Source organism: Cyrtonyx montezumae, unplaced genomic scaffold (genome assembly GCF_038088225.1).
Source record: "Cyrtonyx montezumae isolate F1298 unplaced genomic scaffold, pur_monq_1.0 scaffold_9, whole genome shotgun sequence".
Taxonomy (NCBI): domain Eukaryota; kingdom Metazoa; phylum Chordata; class Aves; order Galliformes; family Odontophoridae; genus Cyrtonyx; species Cyrtonyx montezumae.
In genome coordinates, this window is record NW_027072100.1 from 1,609,366 (window position 1) to 1,637,245 (window position 27,880).

At 39.7% G+C, this 27,880-nt stretch overlaps 1 protein-coding gene across 2 annotated transcripts in view; it reads left to right on the forward strand.

The window, feature by feature from the left end:
* Positions 1–216: 216 nt before the first annotated feature.
* Positions 217–27,880, forward strand: part of LOC136060229 (ubiquinol-cytochrome-c reductase complex assembly factor 1) — a 49,532-nt gene continuing 21,868 nt past the window's right edge. For both annotated transcript variants that reach the window (XM_065754586.1, XM_065754587.1), the window contains exons 1-7: positions 217–262; positions 3,071–3,175; positions 4,615–4,719; positions 7,877–7,984; positions 10,769–10,841; positions 17,039–17,096; positions 22,900–23,008. In XM_065754586.1, the coding sequence (XP_065610658.1) occupies positions 239–262; positions 3,071–3,175; positions 4,615–4,719; positions 7,877–7,984; positions 10,769–10,841; positions 17,039–17,096; positions 22,900–23,008 (582 nt within the window). In that variant the 5' untranslated portion in view covers positions 217–238. The remainder of the gene's footprint in view (positions 263–3,070; positions 3,176–4,614; positions 4,720–7,876; positions 7,985–10,768; positions 10,842–17,038; positions 17,097–22,899; positions 23,009–27,880) is intronic.

The following is a 27,880-nucleotide window of genomic DNA, read 5'->3' on the forward strand; positions in this document are numbered from 1 at the left end:
CACGCTATGTGCGTGCACCACCTCCCGCTTAGGGCAGATAAAACTGCTGCTGCCCTACGCCACGCAGACGAGCACGAGCAGGACCTTCGAGGGGATACCTCACGAAGCGGGTCTACAAGACAACCCCAATTCAGCCCCCCCACCCACACCGCGTCCTTCTCGCATCACGGCACTGCGCATGCGCAGCTCGAGGGGCGGAAGGGGCGGGGTCGCTCTGCCGGAAGCGGCGTGAGGAGGCATGGCGGCACTGGCGCGGGCCGTGGTGAGTGTAGCGGCGGGTGCTGGCGCCGAGAGAATGTGCGCTGCTTGCGGCCCCGCCTGTTTGGCTTCATCCTCCGGTCCCAGCGGTCCGCCCTGTGAGCGGCTAGTTCTCGTCCTGGCGTTACCGGCCTGCCTGAGGTGAAGGCTGCCGGCAGCGCCGTGCCTCACCACGGGCCCTGCACGCGGCGCTCCGTCCCGCGCTCCTCGAGCGCTCCACCGGGAGAAGGACGGGGCTGCGATCCTTCAGAGTGTGCGCTCCCACAAGAGCGGTGGCAGACCTTAGGGTTCCCCGCTGGGGCTTTGCGTTTGAGACCTGTCTGTCCATTCTGCTGTGCTTTGGCTGTGGGGGCTGTGCCCGAGGGCTGAGGAAATGCATTCCTATGGATTTTCATCTCCATTGGTGGTGTTGGGAGGCGTTTACGTGCTTTTTGTCTGTCGGCTTATAAGGTCTCTGCAGCAAGTTGCCAAGTGTCAGCAGAGGGCCTGGGAATGGGAGCTGATTTGTGCCACAGCACAAACACAGTGATGGCTGATGCTGTCACATGGAGACAGACTGATGACAGGAATGCAAGCCCTGTAGTCACGGAGTAGTGCCCACTTGTGAAATTAATCCACTTCATTTCTGGAACTGATGTCTTGGGGTGTGGTTTCACAATGGTTAGGCCTTTCAGTGACTGGAATGCAGTGAACTGAGCTCCTGTTTCCTGCTTCAATGGCTACATTTTGTCCCTGCCCGTGGCTCTGTGCTGTTACATATCTCTTTGTGCCCCAGCATTTTCCTTGTCCCTTATGCTCTTAACGGCAAAGCAGCAGAACTGGGGCAATATAAAGTTAGTTTCCTGCTGTTTTAACAAGCTGGAGAGGCAATTGCTAGCAATGAGGGAGGGAGAAGCCAGGCAGGAGGGGAGCAGAGAGCTGGAAAGCAGTGAGTCACAGTGTTCAGCTGTTGTCCCTGCAGCTGCACCCCAGGGCACCAGTTTCAATAAAAAGCTGCAGTTTGGAAGGTACAAGTTTGTTTCCCAGGCTTCCTGTCCCCATGCAATGCTCTTCTCTCAGCTGTTTCTGGCATTCATATTGCAGAGGAAGCTGCTTGAACTTTTTATCCTGTCTGGAAGAAATTCTTGTCATTTTCTGCTGTTTTTGTGATCTGAAGCACCTCACTTCATGACCAGAGAAGCGCAGGGGCTGTAGTGAGTGCTGGGAGGACTCAGATAGTAGGCAGGGGATTTCTAATGTAGTTCTGCTCAAGCTGTGATGCTGTATCATTGCTGATCCGTGGTGTTTCATGCTATCATCTTTTGCAGTAGGATTTAATAGTTGCCTAATCAAATGTAATTAAGTTCAGATTTTAAATGTGTCTTCTTTATACTGAAAATAAGAAGGAACAGTTTTGTTTTCTAAGTTTCAGGCTTTCTCAAGTGCTCTTTGTATGATACAATCCTGGTTATTTTCTGAACATTTAGGTTAATAGTTCTGTTGTGGTAAAACCATTCTCTACCTAAGAAGAGATACAAAACTTTGTCTGCTGCCTATGGCTTTCTTAAAAGGGGCCAGGAAGGATTTAGAAGGCCATAGGTATTTTCTTTCACCTGGATCTTGATAGGACAGCTGGCTGCAGGCTACCATGGAGTAATTTATTTTGTCTTAGACTAGGCACGTTTTCTTTCAGCCATATTATAAATAAAGAGCAGCATTTGTGGTTTAAATGGAAGATGATGTTCTGCCATCAGCATTAATGGCTTAGGGAAGATCCCTTAACGCACTTCTCCCTTATTTCCTTATGTTTTTAATGGTAAATATCCCTTTTTATCCTCTTTTAAAAATATCCCTTATTTTTTTAGTGTTAGTGCATCTCTTGCAGTATTTTGCAATTCCCGTTGTAGCTTAGCAGTGCAGCACTAGGAGTAGCAGCCACAGGAGACAGTGACTGTACCTGAGGGACAGCAGTGGCTCTGCAGCGAAGTGAAGCAGGATCTTGATTTGTGTCTGTCCTAGTCTTTGGGCAGATCTGCTATAGCTGTTTTCTTTTTTCTGGCACCACTGAGAAGAGTTTGACCATATCTCCCCTCGTCTTCTATTTGTGCGCACTGACAACATTTCCCTGCTGTTTTCTTTCCTGAAAGCTAAGTAGTCCCAGCTCTTGCAGCCTCTCTTCACATGCTGAATGCTTCAAACTCTTAATCAACTTTGTGTTCATTAAAACATAATGCTGTTTTTATTAGGAAAAAAGCTTGGTCTCTAGCAATACGTACGTTGTTTCCAGTATTGATGTAGATCATGTATGAAGGAGACATTTATTGTACTAGCTTGAGTATGACAAGTAAATGAAAGATGCAAAGATAACCCTGTCTCTTTTCCATCTTGATTCTAATTCCTATTAAAGAAAATATTTTTTGCTTAAATTTGTTGGGATGGGGCAACATATACTTTGAAAATACTATGACATATAATAATAAAAATTATTAATGCCTGAGGAAGATGAAGATGTATAGAAGCTGAGTGTTTAAGTGCTTTTTGGAGATCACTGAGTCAGTGGAACAAGTAACATGTCGTGGAGTGTTTTATGATTTGGACAGCTCACCGCTTCCTTTGACTGATCTGCTTCTGCCATCATGCTCTGTTTGCATGACTTCATTGGAGGGCGAGGGACTTTTTTATAGTCAAAATTTATGCTTCTGTCAAATGCAATTTTGGAATTTAATCTGAGGGTTTTTGTTTAAATAACTGAAACCTGTGGAAACACAAGGACAGTTAAGCTCTTCTTGAGTATTAGGATCCTCTTTTTCATTGTTTGTATTTCTTGTTCCAGAGCTGCCAGGCTGAAGTAACTCAATGGATAGCAGCTTGCAGTGGACTATTGCAGACAGCTGTTGTCCAAGGCCAGTGTAGAAGGATGCTTCATGGTATTTTCCAGGTAGGGTATCACTGTGCATTAAATATGCAAGAACTGACATGTGTTTATATCTGTAATAGTTTTTATGAGGCTTCCAGAGAAGTGCTCTCCTTGCTTCACTGTATGTTGCTGAAATATCAAGGCTACTTAAAAGCTCTTTGGTGCTGAAAGAGTGAGCTCCCTTACACAGTTTTCATTCTACCAATGTAGTCTTCTAGTGGGTTAGAGTATGAAATTGCTGAGTAGATTACATTCCAAGATTGAAATGAAGATGTCATTTTTCCAAAGCAGCTCTTACAAGTTTGTCACATTTGCAGTTAGTTGCCAGCATTTTATTTCATGTAGGGTTTCTCTGCTATAGAGTAGCCTTAGGCTTTCTCATATTGATAGTGTGTTTACTTAGCACGGCACAAAATTGAGTTGTATTGTCTCAGTATAAAAGCACCTCTTTATATTGCTGTTCACAGTTTTGAAGTATCATTTCTAGTGTCAGATTGTGTCTATCCATAGTAAACTAACCATAAGATAACTTAATAGCAGCTAATAGTTGGAGGTTAAAATCCCATGTATGAGAATGCAATAAAAAATGCAAATGTGGAAAGACGCAGGCTATCTGAACAGAATTAAGGGATGACTGAGTGTTTCCTTCTTGCCTACAATGAAGCCAGAGGAGATTAAGCCTCCTCTTCTCCTGTATATTGTATCTGGAAGAGTGGTGTTGGAAGTAGTGAGGGAAATTAGTGGTTTTCAAGTTGGCTGATAAAGTTAAACTTAACTCTGAGCTACCATTTTCATTTTAGTAGACATCTGAGAATGACTACACTGAATGAAACAGCATATTTAATTTGTTTGAATTTATTCACAAGCAGTTGACCACTAATCTGAGTAAGATGGAAAGATAGTGTAGATGTGTTATGCAGTGTCCCACTTCCTACACAGAGATGTCACTCACTTTTACATGATGTTATTCTTTATTGTATAGTAGCTTTGTAATATGAATCACGTGCCATGTAGATATTAAAGCAACCACCGTTACTCTGTAATTTGTTCTGCTCAGGTCTTGGACACAAATGCAATTGAATGGACCATGAAGCTACAGATAAATATAGCGTAGAGTGTTTTCCTGCCAGGCCAGGAAGAATTATTCTTTACTAAAATATTAAAAAATGGTAATTGTGAGGAAATCAAGGCAGATAAGTTGTCGTTTTTGTGAGACCTCTTTCAGACCGTTCCATCAGTACATTTTTAGAACACTAAAAAATATGTAGCCTGAAGCATTAAGCATCAGGAACCATTCTGCTTGTAACAGTAATAGATTTGTGCTTTTTGTAATATAAAGTTCTTCAGAATTGTACCAAGTTGGCTTGGAAGAAAAGTAAAGATCACTGTAATAAAGTTAAGTATTTACTAAACAATTCTTTCTTCAATTTTTTCTTTCTTTCTTCTGTCATTTTTACTAGAGATGCAAGATGGGCCAGTTCCAGATGCCTAAGGCCTATGGTGGATTGATTCAAGCCAATGGAACCAAAATGCATCAGAATAGATTGATTTACAGTACAAATAAGGTTAGAAGAGTTTGTTTTTGTTATTGAGGGGCATGTTGTGCTAGGAATTAGACAGAGGTAACAAAACGGTTTGAAAACATGTAGCTGATTAATCTGTGTCAAGTGGTTCAGTGTAGCATTAATCATGGGTCCAGTGATTTGAGAAATGCTCTGTTGCTTTCCAGAAAATGAAGTGCTAGCATGGTCAAGTCAAATCACAGCTGGATTATTTGTTGTGAAGGTTCTTATAATAAGCCCAATAAGGGAGGAAGGTAAATTAAGGAGAGTAGTTACTGGTGGCATGGGTGGCAGATACTCTATTCTTACCTTCAAAGAAGGAAATGCAGAAGTTGCCCATATGTACTGGAAGTAGATAAGATGTTTCCTGGTTCCTTATCTTGGAGATAACGTGTAACAAAAGTTTTGCCATCTGCTAAACTAAAAATTGTCATGTTCGATATTAATAAAGACTAATTCTTGTCATACTTCTATTGTTCTCTGTATTATTTTGTTAATTTGTGGTATCTGCATCTCTTGTATTTATTGTCTTTTGTCTTGGTTTAGAAGTTTTCTGGAGCATGAATCACCATGTCTGATGGTGTATTCTGCTGGTATAATGTTAGAAATGTTTGGAATTTGAATTGCTTATTTTGACATAGGTAGTTAAAATGAACAAGGGGACGTGTGAAGTAAAGAACTACTGCTCTCTGCATCTAGTTCTTAACTACAAGTTTTCAAATTTTTTTTAATCTAGTTTCTCAGACTTTCAGCTGGTGAAGTAAACCAAACATTTTTTTCAGACCAAAACTGAAACAAACAAAATGGCTTGCACCACTTACATCATGAATTGGGCTAAGAGTAGAATCCAGACTCTCAAAGCTGGTGCATACCCTTGTCACTGTGCCTGCCTGGGGTAGAAATTTGCAGAAATACCACTTGGAGGGCAGATCTGGGAGAGCAGAGGATGGTAAGATGATAGATCTGTTGAGCCAGAAGTGGCAGTAAAGTCTTCAAGCTGGGTGTGGGGGACTTGGTTTTGATGTATTCCTCTTTTAGCCCTTTCCGATACAAAAGTAGAAGGAGGATTAAGGGAACTTCCTGATTAAAATAGCCTTGGTCTAAAAATCTGTGCAGAGGGGAGGTGTCTTACAACAGGATAGTTTAAGTTTTTGGATTGCAGTATTATTATTTTGAATGAATTGTCTTTGAAATGTGAACTTGATGAGTTACCCCTGGTAGAAAAGTGGTTTGGAATTAAAGGGAAACTCCATTTATTTCTTTTTTATATTTTGTATTAAAATGAAGAGGATTTTTGTTTGCACTCAGTTTTCATGTCTTGAGCAAGAAGGGTGAGCTTGTGTGCCTTTCAGTGTTTTGATGAGCTTGTTTAAATTTGAAGGAGAAGATTTCAAAAATGTTTTGTTTTCTCTTTGATTTTATACACACCTAAGTGACTGTTTAATTGCATTTAGCTTCAGTCAGAGCATTGTTGAGGTGAACTGTACATCTCTGTCCATACACTGAACAAAGAATTCACTGCTTAATTTAAACAGTGAATTAATTTAAGCCCCTCTGCAGTTCTTGTGCTAGTTTAGTCAGACTTCTGAATGGAGTAAGGATCATAGGAGTTTGTAGCAAAAGGCTGCTTTTCAGCCTTATACTTTTCAGTCATGGATTAAAACAGTTGAATCATGGTGATGTTGGCTTTTAACTTATTTTCATCTGCATAATGAAAAGTCTGTACCAAAGGAGGCTTCATAATGCATTTGTAGACAAGAGACAAGTTGTAAAATTGATGTGCCTGGATTCTAGGGACTTAGTGTCATTTTAATTCATGTGGAAGTTGATTTAGTGAGCTTGGTGTGACAGTAGTTATTGGGACTAAAGTTTTCCATTGAATGTATCCTTTTGCTGCCTGCCTGCCTTATGAAGACACTCTGTGACGTAAGATTAGGGGAGATTTTAGGGGAGAATTGATTATACAGAACAAAGCAGTGAATCTGGTGTACCAGAAGTGTGCTGTGGAGGTTCAGAATCTGTTTGAGGTGTGGACGTTGTAGCTTCCAAAAATAAATGTGTACGTGGATTTTTAGTACATGGATGAATCTTAAGAGCTGGAAGGGTACACCCTAGGGAGCTGCAGTATTTCTTTACTCTTCTAAGTGTCTCTTCCAAGCATCTGCAGCTGGTCCTTGTTGGAGATAGGGAATGGATCTGAGTGTTCTGGCCATGTATGGCAGTTCTTACGTCCCTGAATTGCTTCCCTACTAAGAAAATTCTTTTCTTGGTACGTTCATGATTTAGGAGGAGGTGCTTTGTGGAATTCTAGCAACTCAAAGCAATTTAACTTTCCTTGGTCAGGGAACTTTATTGGATGAAAATGATTTGCAGCTGCATTCCTCAAGTATATGTAGGAGATTCACTTGTTAGTTTGATAACATAATACTTATACTGAATTCATTGGAATTAAGTATATTTGGTTCATTAGAAATTATTTTCTGGAGTACAAATGGCAACTACATTTTGTTGTTCAGTGCTGCCATGGTGTTTCAGGCAGAATGCCATGGACATTTCTTATCAGTCTAGTGCTGTTTAAGATGTACAGGTAAAACCTTTATGTTTGCAGACATGAAGAGGGCTGAATATTTCTCTGATCTAGATTTTCTGCATATAAAATTGAAAATAACTACAAGAGGAATAAGAATCTGGTGGAGCTTTTCAGTTATAACAGTGGGTTCCTGTAGCTTCATTAATTTTAAGGAGAGCTGTTTGGTTTATATAATACATAAGTACTCTAGAATAAAATACGTCTGTGAGAATAAAAGAGAGAACGTGAAAAGACCTGTATTTATTTTACTTACTGTTTATTTGCTCTCTTTCTGTGATTTATTTACTCATTTTATCTGTTCAAGTAAAAGGCAATCATTCAGAAAGAATATGGTAATCCAGAATAAGAGCACTGCTTTAGAAAGCAGATTTCTATTCAGTCAGAGCCTGAGCTTACAGTGGAATGCTTGTATTCATAAATAGAGGAATGTCAAGTAAGAAAAGCAGGATACTGTTCTACAGAGGAAACTTCATTGTGTATGTTTTGTTCTCAATTAAGCCTGTAGCCTGCCTAAAATGATCTGTCAGATCTAACTGCTGAAACTGATGTGATTATCTTTTTTTTTTGCAGCAACTTTCTTCAAAAGATTCTGTGCAGACATCTGAAGAGAAAGTGGGTCCTTTCACAAGGATAATAGAAGCAATGGGTTTCACAGGCCCTCTGAAGTACAGCAGATGGGTAAAGCATTTATTTATCATTTTCTTGGTTGTTTAATACTTCTGGCTTTCTTAAGAAACAAAAATAAGCAGAAAAACCCACAACCAATTCTTTTTTCTTATGTTAGGAGCAATAATTATGTGGAAAAATTCAAATTATTACCCATGTAAATTATTGCTTTGTAATGTGGGAATTCCAGAGCTGGAACCTGCCCTGGATAGTGTATTGTTATTGACATAAGCAGGGGTATTGGATTTGGTTTGTAGAGTCTTAATTAAACCTTCCTAAATTTCTTCTGATATCCTATTTTCCTCTTTATTGGTGCACCAAGGGTCATAATAGCAGCTTTATTATCTTAAAGTAAGTGCAACATCCACATAGGGCAGCATCTCATGTCAGATAAATGACCAGTAGTAGTTAACTAGAAAGAATTTAATTACAGGAAAATTGTATAATGGTACTTTCATCGTGTACTCCCCTACTTTGCAGCAGTTATCTATTTCAGGACAGCATAAGCATTTTTCTGTAGTGTCTGTTGTTGGATTTTCCCCTATAAAGTTGTTTGTTTGCACTTAAAGCTCTCATAAGCTTATAGTGTCCATAGTGCCCTATATCACAGAGTTGAGTAGCTCAAGTGTATGCTGTGGGAAGAAGTACAGTTGTTTTCAGCTGTTTTTTTTAAATGGTGATTTTTCCTTGGGGTTTGTGTTCATGTTCTCCCATTCACTTGTGACTTTGTAGTCTGAATACACAATATTAGCTGAGCCTACCACTGGGCTGAAGAGGACCTAGTTTAACTTGTTTCTATTGCTGGATCTCTGTTGTATTTTCATTTTTGTGAGCCCTCTGATTCTTTCAGTCTTCTGTATTTCTGTGGCAGGAGTATATATCCCAGATGGACAGTGCTGTTTGTGTTGCTTTTCAGTCATAGCTGCCTGGGGCAAAGTCACCAAAACACCTTCTTTTCTGTGCTTTTTAAACAGTCTTTTCCTAAAGTGGTTGTTAACAGTGATTAATGAGAGCGGTTCTGTAGAACAGCTTCAGTTCCATCTGTAGAAAGGAAAAAGGCAGAGATGAAATTCTGAACTTCGCTTTCAACCAGGACATGGTATAAAGCAGTTACAGGGAAAGGTGGCATGATGCTATGACTGGGGAGGGCTGAGCCCAGCTGTGCCTAAATCAAAAGACTGCTTTTGAATACCTGTAAGGCAGAGTGGACATTCTCTGAGACTAATCTGAAGCAGTTGATTATTGCATGTTGTCCCTCAAAGAAAATGTAAAGAAAAGATAACCGTATCTTAAGGGGGTGAGTTATTTTGTTTAAACATCAGTTGCTTTTATCAGGTGCTGCTAAACCTCCTGAGAGAGTAGTTTCTCTCCCATGTGTTTGTATGCATATTGTTGTAATAAAGATTCTCATTAGCTACAAGTGTTGATTCAGAGTTTTCCTTAATTGCTTCTCTTTACTGCTTGCTTTTGGCTGGGGAACTTGGGTTTGAAGAGAGTTATTTTGTGGTTAGGGCCCAGGAGACCTGAGTTCATTTTTGGCCTTGCCAGAGCTCTCTATGAGATCTTAGGGAAGTTTCTTAATATTTCTGTTTTTTTTCCACTTTCTTCTCCCTTCCCCCTTGCCTCTTCTACACACCAAAATCTCCATGATTGAATTTCACCAGTTTCTCCTGTGTTACTTGCCTAATTTAAAGGCTGAATTGCAGAAATGGCTCTTTACAATAGGTTTTTAATGTCTCATAATGCCTGTTCTGGGGCAGTGGCTTTCACGAGGGAGATCTCTGCTCCCAGGCCAGGCAGTGTTTCTTTTAAAATGGAAATATTCACAACTCCAGTAAATGGTGTAAATTATTTTGCTGCAAGGATTTTAGACATGCACTCAGTTGTTGAGAAAGCTTCTAATCCTTCATTTTTGACAGAACCCTGTAAACACTGAGTAAAAAAATAATAGCTCTGGTGTTTCCACAGCTGGTCAATTGTAACTTTCCTATCTTGGTTGGAGGATATACACATAATACTTGGGTAATTTGAAGTGTCATTTGACAGGTATAGGGTGTTCATCTGTAGCATAGTGATTACTGATACAATCCTTAATAGATATTGATTAAAAACAAACAGCCAAATTGACCCAGAACTTCTTCCTGGCCTCCAGTCTTTTATTTCTTTTTTGCTTCCCTTGAGATCAGTGGAAAGGACTTCTCTTCTCTTTTAGATCTTTACTCTCATTTCTTGTTCTCTTTGGAGCTTCAGCACATATATCTTGTTTATACACGATGCGCTGAAAGTGTTTCTCATGGAATGGCAAGCCATGAGCAAAATTAAGTTCTGAAGTACCTGAAATATACCTCATATCATTCGTCATGTGGGATTATTTCCTTCTCTTTGAAGCTTTGTTGGTGTATGTCTGGTATATGACTTCTTAAAAATTAAATTATACACAACACTTTTGTATACATCAACAGTTAAAATTATTGGAGGAAACTGGGAGTTTATGTAGAGAAAGCCATTTCAATTATTCTTCTGTAATGTAAGTATTATATTAAACTAGATTTAGAAGGCTGTTCAAGTTGTAAAGCTGTGTTCTGCTTTTTTTTGTTTTTTTGCCTCAAGGCAAGATAAATCATACTTTTCTAATTCCTGGGAGATAATACGATTAATGTGCTCTTGAAAATCTCAAGTGATTGTGATTCTCAGAAGTCTTTTTAGAAGATGGAAGCATGTGTTTAACAAAACCAGTAGTGTTCACTAGCTCTTATTGTGAATACTTTAAGTGTATTGTCTTTTTTTTTTCTTCAGAAAATTAAGGTAGCAGCTTTGCGCATGTACACATGCTGTGTGGAGAAAACTGACTACGAGGAGTTTTTTAACAGTAAGTTGTGAATTTGATGATATTAGAATTTGGAGTATTACCCTGATAAGAGAAATGCTGATGAAAATTGAATATAATTACAAGTAAGACAGCAGTTAGATTTGTCAGGTGCTAGCAGTGCATGGCCCACAAGAAGCTGTCTGTGCTACAACATTACATAAGGCTCTGAAGGGGCGAAGGTGCAAGGGCAGTTTCTGGAGTCTGGATTATATTTTGTGTCCTGTAATGAATAACAAGGGTGGGATAGGTAAAAACTCAGAATATCCTGGAATTGGAAGAGTATCACCTTTTTTGTTACCAAGAGTGAGATAAACAAGGAATTCAATGCCTATTCCTTTTTTTTTTTTTCCCCTGTGGTCCAATGATCTCTGTGTCCTATCTGTCCCACGACTAGTTCTGTGAAGGTTTAGTATAAAAAGGAAAGAGGTATGAAAGAACCATCTCAATCCACTGCTGCACGTTTTTTAATGATACAGGGCCAGCTAAGATTTCAGGGTTCTGCTTGATTCTCTTCCTTATGTCTGAGTTGGCTAGAACTTGAAAACATCCTGTATTTTACTAACCATGACAGGATTAGACCAGGACATATCTCCTGACTGGTTGGAGAGTGTGTCTAGAGCCAGTAGACAGAAGTCCTTCTAAGTACATAGGAACATTAGCTTTAATTGAGATGAATTCCTTATTGTGCACAGTTGTTAGTTTTTGTTTGAGCTAACAGCAGAAGAACCTTTTTGCTGTTTTTGTTAGTATCAAATCCAGATTGATGACTGGAGGAGATGGATATTTCAGACTTGGGAAAATTTAAATAATTATTTTATATGAGACGTTTCCTAAGTCAGTGGAATCCAGGCTGTAGTAAACTTGCTACCTGGACCTGTCTTGTTTTCTGACCTCCTGGTCTATCAAATGCTTTCTTATTGGCTTTACAACATACCACCATAGGGATGAACTACTTCTGCCTTGAGAGATCAGCTGAAGGCGTATCTTTGTCTGTTCATCTAGCGCAAAGCTTACTGACGGTGGTTTGTTACATGGTGTTACTGCTGCAAAAATTTCCAGTGGTTTTCAGAAGGTTTTCCAAAACTCTGATGTGGTTTCAGAGGTTGTAGAAGTGAGAGAACTCTGTAAGCAGTTGGAGTCTTCGTTAGTGATCAAAAAACTAGAACCTCGTTTTTGCTGTGCGGACACCTCTCCCAGCTGTCTGCCCTCTCAGGCTTTCTCTTGTTCATCATATTTGCCTCTCAAATAGAGGTGTTACTATTTTTAGCTGTTGTTTCGCTATCTCTGTGTAATGCATTAATTCTAAAAAGATGAATAAATGTTTTCTCTAGATTAAAGGAATTTCAAAATGCATCTGGGTAAGAGATATGGTGTTTTTTCTTATCTGCCATGGATTTTCAGGCTCAGTACTGAGTAAAAATTATTTCAGTTGTATTCTTGGCATTGTTTTCCTGTTTTAAAGAGAAAATTCTCAGAGCTGCCATCTTTAAGTGTATCACAAACAGCAGGTGATCTTTCCCTCAAGTTTCTCCATTTTCTTCAGTATGTCACTGTTGCTCCTTTTTTTTCTTTTTGCTCTACAGTGTGAGTTGTAGCCAGTCCAGCTCAAACTCTGCACCTGGGGGGAATCTGTGTGCATACACTTGAGACCTTTGTTCCATAAGAAAATAGCTTGTTTTGCTCAGTTTGACAGTGTGTGGTGTGCCTATTGCTGTTATAAGAATCCTGTGGTGTTGGAGTCTGACTGTGGTTCCAAAGAAACCATTGCTTTGATACAAAAACAGACGTAAGGAGTTTCTTTTACAGTTCTCTACCTGCAGCTGTTATGAGATTGGCTTTAAAACGTAACAGGCACGTGATGTGATCTGTGTTTAAAAGGTGGTTCCCCTAAGAGATGCTTTGGATGGAGTGGACAGGGACCTTTTACACTGACGTAGAAGAGCTTTAGGCTGTAGTTCCATGAGTAGCTGAGCTGAAGCAGTGGCCAACAGGAAAAGGCTCACTATTCCATTTCTCCCTGTGCTCTGCAAGAACTCTTTGCTTGTGCTCTGGACTGGAAATATCAGAAATATCAATCAGTACCATATCTACTGAAGTGTTTAGATCGCTGTAAGAAACTAGTTCAGTGTTTTGCTGCATTGCTTTTTCATTGTGTTAGGGAACTAGTTACACATGGAAGGGACTGATGGCAAGCAGCTGTGGCATCAAGTGAGTGGTGAGAGATATGTGTTTAAAAGAGGGGAAACGTGGAACAATGCAAAGCTATCCAATTTTTAATTCACATCACCCTCTTTTTTAATAATAATTATTATTTTTAATCAAACTAGATTGATGAAAATGGGGTTTTCCTTTCCTGAGTTGTTCCTTTTTCAATTAAAGATGGGCAACCTTTAAGCCAGGACCACAGCTCATTCCCAGAAGAGCAGTCTGGGTGAGTGGAATAGTAGGAACAGGAAGCAATTACCATTAGCTCTGTCCCTTGATGATGCAGCAAGATAAGGGTGCACCTGAGACCACACTGGTGTGGGTGCTGCATGCCTACACAATTAATTGCGCTGTTCAGAACCCCTAAGAATAGTCATGTTGTGGCAAAGGACCTAGCTCAAGTCAGTCCTCACCAAAACTGTCTGTACACAGACCTAGCAGTGTAGTTTTGTATTTTTTTTTGTCTTTTTTTTTTTTTTTTTTTTTTTGCTTTGTTGCCCCCAGCACTTCTGGCTATATTTGCATGGTGTTGAGATATTCAAGTCAACTGCACAGACTCAGCTCTGGTCTCTGGAGAGCTTATTAGCTTTTTCTCTGTAGTTTGTGAAAGCTGTTAACCTACTGAGCTGGCCTTGAAAACAGTACACCGATGCATGTGTAAAACCATTTGTGGGCTGATTAACCCTGTGTGATCAGAACTGGTTCTTCAGTGTTTCTGGACTTGCTTTTGTGATGCGGTTACATTGTGGCTTGAATAATAACTTCATGACCATGTGGATCTCATATTGGTGAGTGGATTTCTGTAAGGTAAGGTAGTTTCTGACAGGTGTGATAGACCGGCTGGATGTTATGGTGTTGAGGATGGGACAGCGACAGGTAGTCTGTAAGAGGTGAAATACTATCTCACTTTCTCAGTGCCTTTCTGATGATACCCAGAGAACTTTCTGAGAGTTTCTCTAAAACAGAATGAGCCCTGTGAACTGCCTTTCTCTGTGTTATGCTTTTGAACAACAGTGCCCAAAATACTACGGATGATGCATGAGTAATGAAGTCACTGTAACAAGTGAAGTAGGTGTTGCAATTGAGGCTGTCCAGTATTGTACTGCAGTTAGGTTTATTATACCTGTCATTCTGCTGTCCCTTTGTACATGAATGATCATTAAGAAAATGTTGGTATCTTTAGTTAAGGGCTGGTGTTCCAAAAGTCTGCTACACTGTGCTGCTTATACAGAAAGTGGAGTTGCTTTAGGACTTCAGGTATGCTTTGAAGTACAGAACATACTTTGAACAGAGAATTGATAGAGGGAATAGCTAGATTACCAGTAAGCTTTTACCCGTGCAACCTGGTGTAGGGAACTGCTTTGGCAGGGGAGTTGGACTTGATGATCTCTGGAGGTCCCTTCCAACCCCTGTGATTCTATGAAAGTTTGGATAGTTCTAACAAAGTGAAGTAACCATTTATTTGGATAATATCTCATATCTTACACTTTGAAAGACTGGAGGATCTTTTAGGATCAGGTAGGTCATACTGAGAACTGAACTGGAATTTGTTGATGACTCTGAACTATAGGGTTGCCTTGATTCATCTTGGACTGTTAACACTATTAACTCCTCCACTGTCCCGTAGTTGTGGAAACGAGGTGATGGGTCTATTTCCAATAGTTCCTAGTACGGCTAATGATGCAGCAAAGAAGGGCTGTAGTTCACCTACAGCACTCTGAATCCTTGTGTTCCCTGCAGCCCCTCAGGCATCCTGTAAATACCTGCTGCTCTCCCTGTCAGCGTCAGAGTATTCTCTGATGCTGACACAGTGTACCTACTTTATACTTTTTTGCAGGATGTGGGTTTGTAATCTCATTTCATCCTTCCTTAAATTGTGATAGTAGCATTTTCCATCAAGAAATATTCTACATTAAAGTTTCCTTCTCTTACCTGATGAATTTTAAGTGCCATATATGACTGGAAAAAGACACATGTCCTCATAAGCCTGGGTGTTTATGTCTCTTAAATACACACACATGTGAACAGAGTGTGTTCTGCAGGCAGAATAGATTTATTCCCCAGCTAATAATACCACATAATTTAATTGGTGGCTTTACTGCCTGACCTTTTTTTCTATATCTAACTATATTCTGAAGGGAATAATTTCTATTGAATTATAGGATGGATATTTCTCCCGTTTTAGTTTTCTGAAATGAAGTCTCCCAAAACTCCAAATTTTGGAAGTGGCTTCTTTCTAAAAGGCTGGTATCTAAGGGCAAACTTGTTACTAAACTGTCCCTCCTTTAAATTAGGATGTAGCCAGTCCTAATACAGAAGTTAAAAAGTGAATGAAGAAATAGAAGTGCAACACTTGGAAAGTTAGAGGAAAAAATTCTTCCCTGAATTCTTCTACTGAATAGGTCTTTAAAAACTTTCAGAATTTCCAGCAGTAGAGGTGTGAGCTTTGCTTTCCATTGAAGAGCAGTTTCTGTGGTAGGAGACTGATGCATGGTAACTTCTATTTCAGAAACCTCTGTCTGTTGAACTAAGTGTTTCACTCTGAACCTTGCCTGTGGAACCCTCATATTAATTAAATGGTTTGATTAATACGAGTACTGTGCACTCTTGCTCTAGTTGGAGATGTCTTGGGTTGGCTTTAGGTCGAAGTATTCATTTCTAAGGACTCAAACTATTTCTGCTTGGAGTGAGACAGCCAAAAGGGGAGAAGGGTGGGGGAAACCTGTGGTTAACCTCCAAACATACTGTTAGTTAGTGTCTTTATACACTCTTAGAGGTGGTGTTGGTGATGTATAGGCATCAGTGCTGAAGCTTGGCACATCTGTCCCCTGATGGCATCATCTCCTTGAGGAGGAGGAATAGTGATGAGTTACTTGTTTGTTGTGGTGGTTGCCTGACCATGGTTGACATATAAAAAAGAAAGAGGCTGTAAAAATTTTGCTTCGTGATCCATGTGAGCCTCCTTGTCACTACTACCTGAGAGCTGGGAAGTATAGGAGTTAGGAAAGAATACATTGCAGTACAGAAAAAGATGAGGTTAGACTTCCCTGAGGCAAATCTGATGGGAGAGAACACTTCAGAACACTGTGTCCCAGGTTTGAGTAGTCCAGAAGATGAGGCCAAGTGCTGGGTAGGCCAAGGTTTCAGTTCCTTCTCATTAGGGTACTTCTTCAAGAGACAGCCATAGAAATGGCTTCCCATGAGGAAGCTTTAAATTTGAGAGGAACTCAAGGACTGTGCACATAACACGTAGGCCCCTGCTTTGAAGCATAAGGAAGAGCAGTCTGTTTTCTGTGGCGTATAACCTAAATCTCCAACCTCTCAACATCATGACACAGGCAGTTTCATAGTGTAAAGTCCACGTGAATGTGGACATCTCTGGGAAACCTGGTGACAGTAGTAGTAGAGCTGAATCTGAAGAAATTGTTTTCATGGTGGTTTGTTCTTTTAATCCTAATATGTAATGGCTTGAGGCAAGGTTCTCTGAGAGTGTGGTGGGTTGTGCATCCATGTAGCAATTCACAGAAGCTGAGTGAGAGCAAAGTGCCAGCTAGCACACTGAGCAGCATCCTGCCTCTGGCAGGAGGCAACAGCACATGCTAAAGGAGGAGTGCAAGAGCTGGGCAAAGCATCCGTTGATGCTTCCATGTAATTCTCTTCTGCTTTGGGACTTCTTGAGATAGAAGCCATATCTTTTAATTTGTGATTCTCTGTTGTGAATGATTGTTTTTTTTTCTCTAGTAAGTTTTACCTGGATTCTAAATATATGAAGGCTTTGGGTAACTACAGTGTCCAGTGACTGCATGGCAAGGTCTTGAGGATGTGTGACGGTAAATGATATTTGCCTCCAATATGTACTTATTGAGCAGGGCTGGAGATTTAATTATTAATATGTATTCAGATTTTGGTGAATGTGTGTTTGGTACAAAAATAGATTAAATTTATATTAACATTTGTTGTTTTTTTAATTTTTTTTTCTCTCTCCCATCAAGAGTGCCAAATGCCTGATACACTGAATTCATGGTTTCTAGTAGCCCAGCTTCATGTCTGGTAAGTGAACCTTGAATGGTAATTTAAATATTCTCAGGAAATAAAATGGCATGTACCTTACTGTGCAAAAAAGTAAGCTTCATGATCATTGATAACAGTGGTAATATTCAATTTACTAAATAATGAATTCTAGTAGTTTCCTACTAAAGAGCAGAAAGACCCATGGAGAAACTGGCATCTTAAATCTCTGTATTTCTAGGTAATGGAATAACCCGTGCTGTGAGTTTTCTGAAAGCCTTACTCAGCCTGTGTGGAAAAATCCTATTTAGGTGTTTTAGGAAAAGTTTAAATTTATGTAGAAGTGGTTTAAATTGTGAGAATTTGTGGTGGTTGAAGTTGCTGCTTGTCAGAAGCATTTAACAAATTATAGCACTGGCATTTATTCTTGTGCCTCTGAAATGTATGTACAGGTTGGTGAATGCCAGCTTGGCTACATCTAAAAATATTTAACACCTTAATCATTAAGTTTTTTTCCTCCTTTTTCATTTGTGAAAATAGTAGCCAAAAAAATCAGTTTTTCATCTAATATTACATACTTATAAAGGTCAGTGGGATGCACAGGGGAGTACAGTAATTCTTGTTAAGTGCCAGATCTTTCATGAAACTGAAGTCCGTAGGCTTACATTTAACTACCCAAGGAAGTTTGTACTGAAATAGTTGCACTTAAGAACAGGCCTCTTATTTCCTTGCCTCCTTTTTTTTTCCCCTTTCCCTCCTTTTAATTTCCTGTCTCCTCAATATACTGAAAGATGGGGCAGCTCATTTCTCTAAGGAACGAATTAATTAGCGGAACCATTGAATTGGTTAATGAAATCAGTGGACTCAATTAATGGATCACCCTTGAGATCTGCCGTCTGTTTCTTACTGTTCCATGTGAAAAGGGCTTCAGTGACAGAATTAATAAGCTAATCATTTGGTTTGATGTTTGGAAAACTGCTGCAATACATTTTCAAACCAAACCATTTGAAAGTACTTGGAGAGAAATGAAGGGAGGTAACACATCTGCAAAAAACACACTTCTTTCACAGCAATTTTGCATTGATGATAAAATGTGCCATGTATTAACACAGCTTTCACAATATTCTTTCACAACTGAGGCATAAAAATAACCAAGGGAACTAGGATATAGAAGGTAGTATTTGGTAGACGTGACAATTCTGAGATCACAGCTGTGTCAGAGGAAGACAAGAGTTGCTTCTCTTTGAGCCTGTGATGTGCTAAGGAGACCCTTAATGAGGGAACCTGAAGTACTCTTATGCTTAATCTGTAGTTAGTGTATTAACAAGAAGGTCTTGTACAAGCAGAAAGGAATGAAATCACCCTGTTTCATTGGACAACAATGAAAAGGTGAATCTGCTAATTTTTAATAAAAGGTTCATTTTTCCAAGGTTTTTGTGCCTGGCTTCTCCTTGTTTCTGGCAGCTTGACCTAAGTGAATGCAGTTCTCACAAGTCAGAGATCTGGTTTGATGTTCTAGAACACAGAGCAGCCTGCTCACTACATGGGCCACTGGAAGATGCTGCGTGCTCTGCTTGTGACTATCTCAGTGGCCAAGATTCTGCCATGATATGGCAGATATTTCACTACGTTCTCTCTGATTCTCTTTTACATTAGTATCAACCTCAGTAAAGAGGGAGCAGAACATGAGGGATTCTGCTAACACTGGCATATGTAAAGGTTCCCTCCTTCTGAATGCTCTAATGCCTGTCCCTCCTCCTGGACCTCTTGTCTCAGGCTACAAGTCTTTCTGACATGGCAGCCAAGAACCTGACCATGGATTCTGATCACCATCTGTTAAGATGTTCCTGTTCCCCCTCGTAAGTCTAGATCACTTTCTGGATTGCTCAGTTCTTCCCTTTTCACCTTCAGAGACTGACTTACAAGTGATTTAGAATATCTTCTGAAGCTGGAAAGGATGATTTTTTTTTTTATACTTAGGTAAAAACCCTCCTCCTTTCTTGCTGCTGTCGTTGTCCATTGTGTTCCAGTCAACTCTTTGTGCTGATCCCACCTTTTATAGACTTCAAGATGCTTGTCAGGGCATACTCCTTGCATTACATATTCTGATCAGTTCACTGTTTGAATCTCTGTCTCTTCTTTTCTCTTCTTGTCTGTGAACCAAATTTTCTGTGTAACCTGCAGAAAGGAGGGGGAGATTCAGGTACTCATATTTAGCTTCTGTTTTTATTAACTTGTTCAAAGATAATGTTCCTTCGGGTACACACCATTTCCTTCCAATGTTCTTCTAAAATTCTACTTCAGAAAATCAGCCTACTACTGTTCTTCCCTGAGTTTCGTAGATTATTTCAGTTACCTCGCACTCTTTGATGTCAGGTTTTAGGCTCAAAAGCCCATACCTTTTTGAGTGTGTGTCTGGGATATTGTAAAGTTGGTCCTGCCTTGCCATGAGCGAAAGGGCTAAGCAACCTACGTGCAGGCACCAGGAGAGAAGATTACACAGCCAGGCTGAGGTCTGTTAGCTTGTACCTCCACAAAAACCTGTACTTAGCTGTAAATACTGTACTTAGTGAACTTGAGTGGCTGAAGCAAAGGATAATATGCTAACTTTCAAAAGAATAAATAGCAGGAGTTCAGAATTCTGCTCTGTACCATTATTCTGAGCTTCCATTCATCATAAAGGTGCATATCCCCGCATCCAGCTGAACTGTATTCTGGAGCTTTCTTCTCCTGTCTCGAAGTTGCTGTCTCTTCATGAATGATTCGGGTTAAACAGAACAAAATTGCATCCTTCTAAATTGGTTATTGTTACATCTGTTGTTAAACTGGAATTGTTTCTCTGGTCTGGTATGATTGAACCCTAGAAATAATTGCCTTGGAACACCTGAGGAAGGCAGAACGCCTGCCCCAGTGCAGGGGATGGCAGGAAGCTCCGAGTGTACTTTAACCTTGGAAGCACAATGCTTCATCAGACGTTGGCTGCGTAGCTCTGAGCCACATCTTCATCTTGGATGGAGTAGTGCTGATTTCTGCTTCTGGTGTTTAAATCAGCATGGCAGAAGCAGTCACAGCTGAGGCTCCTGTTGGAAACTGTTTCTTACCTAAGGTAGAAGGAGGTGTATGTGCCTTTTCAGGCATCCTTACGTATGATTTTCTTCTAGCATAATCTTTCTGCCTAACTTAAATATGACATAAATTATCCTCCCCAACCAATAGTAGATAATTTTCTAAAGATGGTTTGGAATAAATTTGCTTTCATGGTTTCTTAAAGTTGAGTCAGTATTTGAGTAAACTGCAGAACAAATGTAGTAAAATGATAAAATGGTTTACACTGTGTTGAACCAGTTAGAAAGTTTATAGTTTTTAAGGAGTGTGTGTCTTTTTAAACCTCAGACGGCAGGTGTAGTAACAAACTACCAAACTTTAAAATAAACTGCAGATTTCCATGATCTCACTCGTGGTGCTGCAGAACAGCTCTATGACAGCACTATGCATCCAAACACAGAGCTGCCTTTTAGGCTCCAAGGGTAGCAGGCTTTCCTCTGAACACTGCTCCATTCCTGCTCATCAGTGAGCGGTTGTTAACTGCTGGTCTTTGTGCTGCTCTCTCCTCTTGGTTCACCGCTGCTGAAGGGAGACTGGATGGGAACTTGTACTTATGTGGGGGTGCTTGCCAAGTCTCTCTCGCTATTTTTTTTCCCCGAGGTTGTGAATTGAGTGAGAGTAGTATAAAAATACTTCTCTCAACCCAAAGTTAGGCTTCCAAGTCTTAGGCAGAGTGATTTTCTCTTTGATTTCTTAAAAGTGAGCAAAAAAATTGGAATACAACAACTCTTAATTAAACTATTTCTTACATGTCAATTATGTAAATACACAAGAGGAACAAAGGTTTTGAAGCAGATGAAAGTAAGACAGAAGTTTTAAGCTCTCTGTGTGTCTGGCTTTTGTTAGAACTGATAACTAGAGAGGTGTTCCGAGTTCTGGACCATCGTTTCAGCAGAAAATTCTGCCATTTTTCTTTGGGTAGATGCTGATAGATTTGCTTCTTGCTACCATCTTCACAGAATCTTAATTGTGTTTGGTTGCTGGGTGCTGTTAGGTGGAAATGGGATTGTCACTACCACCGTATAAACCTTGAGAATCCTTACAGCTCTGTTTCCTTAGATAGATATTGCCTCTCTTTCCAGTGTTCCCTCTGCTGACTGCTGCCCTTTCCCTTCTCTCTCTATTATTCTCTCCCCGGGCTCCCTAACTCACCTACCCCGTTTGATCACTTACCTCCTTGCAATGCCTCAGTCCCTCTCCAATCTTTTGACCTCAATCTGCCAGGATTGTGTTATGCTGAAGCTTGGCCTGCCTCTCACCTGGTGGCTGCAATTTTCAAAAGCCTTCATATAGAAATCAGATTCTGGCCCAAGGGCTTTTCTTCTTTTGATATTGGTGGTATGAGCTGAATGGACCTTGTATGAGACTTAAATGTATGGTTCTATTTAGAAAAGAGTATAGAAGCAATGCAGCTCTTTCAGCTTGTTTTACCTCTGTGACTCATCACTGGCAATAAGCTTTACTTCCTTTGGAGATTTAAAAAAAACCCACTTTACTAATCAGCACATCAGATAGAATCCATCATAAAGATTGGCATCTGCCCTTTTACAGGTCAGCCCAACAGACAAGTTTCAGATGTTTATATGATTTTCCCTGTTGAGCTGGCATTCACAGAGCACCAAATACTTCTAATGCCTGAAGGGAGGCCCAGATCTTATCTCCACTGAAGAAACGAACAGATACATAAATCATTTTTACCTCTTAACTCTTGTGGTGCTTTCACCATTGGTAACGTGGCTGCTTCGAAGTGGCCTGTAGCAGCTCTGCTCTCTTGCCTTTTCAAAAGGTGTGAGAAGCAGCTTTTATGTGAACAGTTCCCCGAGCTTAACATGTCTCTGTGCAAACCAGTGACTTATTTCAGCTTCAGCGTTGCACATCTCATTGCCCCAGCAACTCAGCCAATGCAGCCAGGCTTTTTGCCTTGCAGTGCAGGAGCAGAGCTGACTAGTGAGGTAGAGAATGTGCTCTGGTGGTGGGACTCCTCTCCTAACACAGTGAGGGAATGGCCTGCGTTCATTTTGTGCTGTTTACAGATGTAGTTAAAAAAAAAAAAAAGGGAAGTGTGGTTGTGATGGTTTGTTTTTTAGACTGAATAGCAGCAGTAAAGTTAAAGTGGCTTTAATGCTTAATTTAAAATAAAATAAAACAGCCCAAGCTGGTATTCTCATTAAGATCCTGCTCGCAAACTTGTGATTTCTTTTAGCATGTACTGCATGTAGGGGTTTTGCCAAGTAGTTAGTTGTGTATCCTAAGACCCCTGTAGATGAAATAATTTAGGACATTGCTAATGTAAGTTTGGGTGAAGTCTGTAACCTGTTTAAGCTTTCACTACTTGGCTAGTACAGTCTTTTCCAGCATTTTAGTATACCAAGCGAATTACAGCTGGCTTGTAGCCTAGGATTAGACAAGACTTTTGTTCTTGCTCCAAAGGATGATATGTTCTTAAGGCTGTGGAATTTAAGTTGCAGTACTGCTTAACTAGATTACAGTGCTGTCAGCCAAAATACAATCCACTGTCACTCTTCCATAGCTGGATTGGCCAAAATCCAACAGATACAGCTCTTAAGTACAGAATGGACAAATTTATGATAGTTGTTTTTTAATAAAGTCTTATTTTATTAACTGATGACAAAAGCACATACTGTAAGAATAATCTTAAATGAACAGAAACTGACTAAATTTGTTCTTTAAACTTGAAGAAAAACGAAAAGCTGTGAATTTGGTGTTTATGTTCCTGCAGGATGTGTCTGGTGCGAATGAAACAGGAAGGTCGAGCGGGAAAATACATGTGTCGCTATATAGTTCATTGCATGTGGGAGGATGTTGAACAGCGTGGTAAGGTGATGGGGGTAAGTTAACTCTGGTGCTGATAATCTTGATGATTTTTGATGACTGAGTTCTTGGAGTGATTTTGTAACTTTGCATAACTTGGAAGAATGCTTAAGAATAAATCTGTAGCTGCACATGTATTCCTGTATGAGCTTAAGCTGGTACATGTGGCCATCATCTTGGCCACTCATTCCTGCAGCTGCTGTACTGAGCCACTTTGTTTTGAAAACTGTATCATGACCTGGATGAAGATGCTGATTTGCCTGAAGGTATTTAATTTTCCATATATTTACCAAGATAAACAGGGATGCTGCTGTAACAAGATGGGCATTTGGGGATAGGAAATAAGCCTCTTGGGTAGGGAGAAATATGACTAGTGCCAGAATGCAATTTAAGTCATTCCAAAAGAGCTTTGAGTTTTCTGTGTCCAGGATGGTGAGTAAAAGGAAGGTTAAGGGACAAGGTTACTATATTAAGTTCCTGCACATGACTACTTACTTTTCATTAGTTTAATTTTCATTCTGGATTCTTAGCATATCTAGTCTTCATCTCAAGAGAGATACATTAAGGAAAGTGTAGCTCCAAGGACAGTTAATTTGGAAGTTTGAAAGAGGAACAACATTGGGTCTTCGTGGCCTATACTGTGAGCAAAGTTAGTTGTAATAGTTGTCTCTCGTCTTGTAGTCTGTAAATACATTTCTCTCTCATTGTGTTGGTGACAGTCTTCAGAGAGGACACTGCAGAGACAGTTTTCACAACTTCCTGTATGACAGTGGTGGCAGCAGACCTGATATAGTTGAGGACATCAGTATTCAGAGTGCTTCTAGTGAGAGAACAAGGCTAGGAAAGGTCTTCTGTGGTGCTGGAAATAGATGTATAGAATTGCTGAATTATTAAATAGAAGTTTGTATACCTTTTATGTCAAAATAGGAAATTAACAAGTGAGTTTATGACTTGGTGTGAGACCCCACCAATAATTCAAAAAGTTTCTTTTTGTTGATCTTCTGTTTTGCACGTGGTCTTAAAAAGCACTGACTGTTGTAACCTCAGTGATTGTCAGCAATATTTTTTCCCTGTCTGCTGGAAATTAGCTTTCCTGTGTTACAGATTGCTTTTTAAGATGAGTCTATATTTAGGCATCTTAACATTTCTTGCTACGTTAATGAGCAAGACAAAAACAAATGGAAATCCTTCCTGTCCTGGTCAGATGCCATGAGGCAATGTGAGCAAGCCTGAGCAAATTAGATGATAGCTAGTACAGGGCATTCCTAGTAGCACATTATTTTCTCAAGCTCTTAAATTATTTTTTCATTTTAGGAGACGGAGAATTATATAAATACTCCTATAACAGGTTTCAAACTGCTGCTTTTATGCAACGCGGGTTGGGCATGAGCATTTCACTGTGCAAAGGAACTGAATACAGTTCTGGAAAAGTTTTGAAGACCAGACAGCAGGCATCTCACATTATTAACTGGCTATTCTAAAATCTCTGTATTTACTTCAGGCATTACAAATTATTAATTAGAATTCTAAACTCATTTTTAATTGTATTTTTTAAGTATTTTGCTTTCGTTATTTCATTATCCTACGCTTTTGGCCCTAATTTAACTTCTAACCTAGTCTTGGTTAAGACAGACAAAAACATTAAGTAGCCAGGCTGAGTGAAAAGTATCAGAGGACAAGATGGAATTAAATGAGATCTTAGACGTTTTTGTCCTTTTCCTGTGCCTTCCATGTCATAAAAGTGGTTGTTTCATGTTTCTGTAGGAACCGGAATCAGCTCAGATCCTTGATGTGGGTATCAATTTAGGGTTGCTCTTTTATAAGAGCAAACAAGCAAAACTACACCACTGGTTCCTAGCCTTCCCAAAATCCCTTTGGGGTTTTTTGAACGTCTGGGCAGAGAGAGTATGCTACTTCTGGACAGGCAGCTATTTCTTGGTTCCCTTTTGACATTGATTTTTTCCTTGTATCAGCTAACTTAAAATGTCATAATCTAGTTTTCCTTGCAAGGTTTGAAGCAGCAGCAAGCAGTAAAGAGAAGCAAAGCTGTTTGCTGCCCTTGGAAGCGTGCAAAACTCAAAAATGAAGAGTGGTGTAAATTAGACTTGTGTGAAATTCAGTGAAGAACTTTGAAGGGAAAAAGATAGAAGTCGTGGTCTGTTCTTTGTGAAGAGAAACATGCTCTCTAAATCCCTCCTAAAATGTTGAAAGTAAAAAGGAAGTGTTTTTGTTTTTCATCTACTCTGGAGCTTTAGATGTTAATAAATGTTTATTATAATTATATGGTTGCTGAATGATGCAACTGTGAAGAGTTTTTAAGTTGTTTGAATGCCGTTCATTCCCTGCTTGGCAAGCTAGGCATCTTTTTAGTTTGTCTTTGAATTTAAATTTCACAATCTTTAATAATGGTAATGCAATGTAATAGCAAACAGGCTTGGACTGTAATAATATGATCCCTGTAAAGTATTTTATGTTGGTACCAAGATAAGCTTTTGGCTGTAGTCTAGTCTTAATGTAGCTTCTATGTGGCAATAGCTGATGCGTAAACAAAGTATGTACACATTTAAAGACTTGATCCCACAAACAGCTACATCTGTGCATATATTTAATATAGTTTAGCTGCACAGAGGCCCATTGATTTTAATGAGGCTCCTTGTAAGAGAAGGTGAACTCTTGAGGTAGCAGCTAACTAGACTAGGTACTAAGGGTGTGTAAGAAAGTATAGTGAAGTGTGCTAGATAGTAAACTTGGAAATCAGGACTGCTCCCATACTACTTGTGAAGGTACACAGCTTGCATAATTTAGTGTTTTTTTCATATTTTAACTATTCCTAATCTTTCAGCTATCCATTTGACTACTTTAAAGTCTTTCATTTCTTCTGGTATTATTTATTATGTATTGGATGAAAATATGCACTATTGCATATTTTCAATGCATAAATATTGCATTATTTATGCATTGATGTTCAAAGAGATTAGCTGTTTCCTTGCTTCTTATCATCTCTATTCCTTTCCTCTGTGCTAGTGATGTTAGCCTACCATTCCACTGTGGCTATGGCTGTGAACAGGTGACTCCTATTTTGCCCCTGCTTGCTCACCCTTCCTTGCTTTTCTCTGCTCCACATGCATGTACTCTGACTGAACTCCTTCACATCTCAGCTTAAGCAGTTCCAGGGAGTGGAGAGGACAGGCTAAGGGCACCTACCCTCGATGTTAGGTTCTGCCTATTAGTACACTATCCTTATTGTTTCCTTTTAAATGAAGTTGAGGTAATGCTTTGCCTTCTCTCACATGCTCTGTTGAAAAGTTGGTGAGCCGACTCAGGAATATGTGTAACACTTGCTTATTCCAAGCAGTTCGGTCCTGCAGTCAGTATATATTCTACCTTCAAAAGGATGTAATTAAATATATCAAGAGAAGAACAAGGGATAAAAAAAAAAAAAGATGATAGCATTAATGTTTTTCTGAAGATGATTTCAGATCTGAGCTTTTCTCAGAAGTAAAATGAAACTTTCCTGAGTTCTTTTAGGGCACTAAGCTATCACCTGCAAAGCTCCCAGGAGCTTGGGAAATTCTACACCCAGCTTTCTCTATCCTGCAGTGTATCAATGGTTGTGTTAAAGCTGACTGATACACTGCTGTATTGTGGTATAAGGGACAGAGCACCTGTATGAAATTTGCTGCTTGGGTGCAATTAGGTTAACTTGCTGACAGACCAGGCTGCAGTTCTTCAGTTCGTTTTCATATCTAGCAGCAATTCCAGTACTTGATGCAGAAAATGGATATTATATTCCTGAATGGATACTGATGGTTTATTAAAATATGCCATCTGCTCTTAAGTACACAAGTTCATTGGAGCCGAAAGTGATAGAATGCCAGGCATTTTAACTGCTAATTTACATCAGCTCCAACTCCAAATGGAGTTTGTATTATTTCAAAAACTGGTTGTTAAAATTGCTGAAATCTAAATCTCAGCTACAAAGTTTTGGGACTTGTTAGCCTGAGCTCCTTCAGCACTCCTGAATGTCGGCAAGAGTCAGAAACCAAAACTTGACACAGCTGTAAAAACACACAGAGAGCCTGTGGCCTCAGCAAATTCTACTGGTGCAGGCATATTTCAGATATAAATTTTACTCTGCTGTCCCTAGTACTAATGAAGTCAGTTTCTTTTGGTAGGTTTGCAGCCAGGTGTGTCCAGTTCTGTGGCTAACCAGTGCTCTTTACTTAATTTTTCCACTAGTGACATTTCTATCAAACTTTAAAAACAAACAGAAAAATTGGCTTGATGCAATGGCTCCAAGTGTTAATAGTAACATTAGCCTGGGTACAAGGCTTCCATTCGGTCCTGCTTTGCCAGAGATCTCCACCTTGTGGCTTGCACTGAATAGATTCATACTCCTCAGACAGGCGGATGCTTCATCCATTTGTAAGGGGAATTCAGGCAATACTGGAAATAGCTGTTTATCTTCCTATCAGAGTGCTTCAGCAACCTGAGCTGAGTATTGCTGCAGTAACTGTGTGTATGTGAAAGCAGTTGTTGTAGATTTGAGTGTTTTTAATCCCTATAGATGATGTTGCAGACCCGATCAGAAGGGCTTTTGGATGCTGGAGTTTCACGGAGCAGAGTTTCAGCTGATAGTTTGACAACAGAAATGTGATTAATTTTTTATTTTTATTTTTTAAGGAAAAAAACAACCAAAACAGCCACTCAAGAGAGCAATGAAAAACGATGCAAACGGCATGCTGTCTTAGATGCATCTGTCTTTATTCGACTACATGTAAGCTGTTGTTGGGCTCTTCTTGGCAGCGATAGCCTTGTGTGTTCTGGTAGCATTGCACTTCTGAAATGAGTAAGACATTTTCAGTGCATAAGAAAATTCATTTTATAAC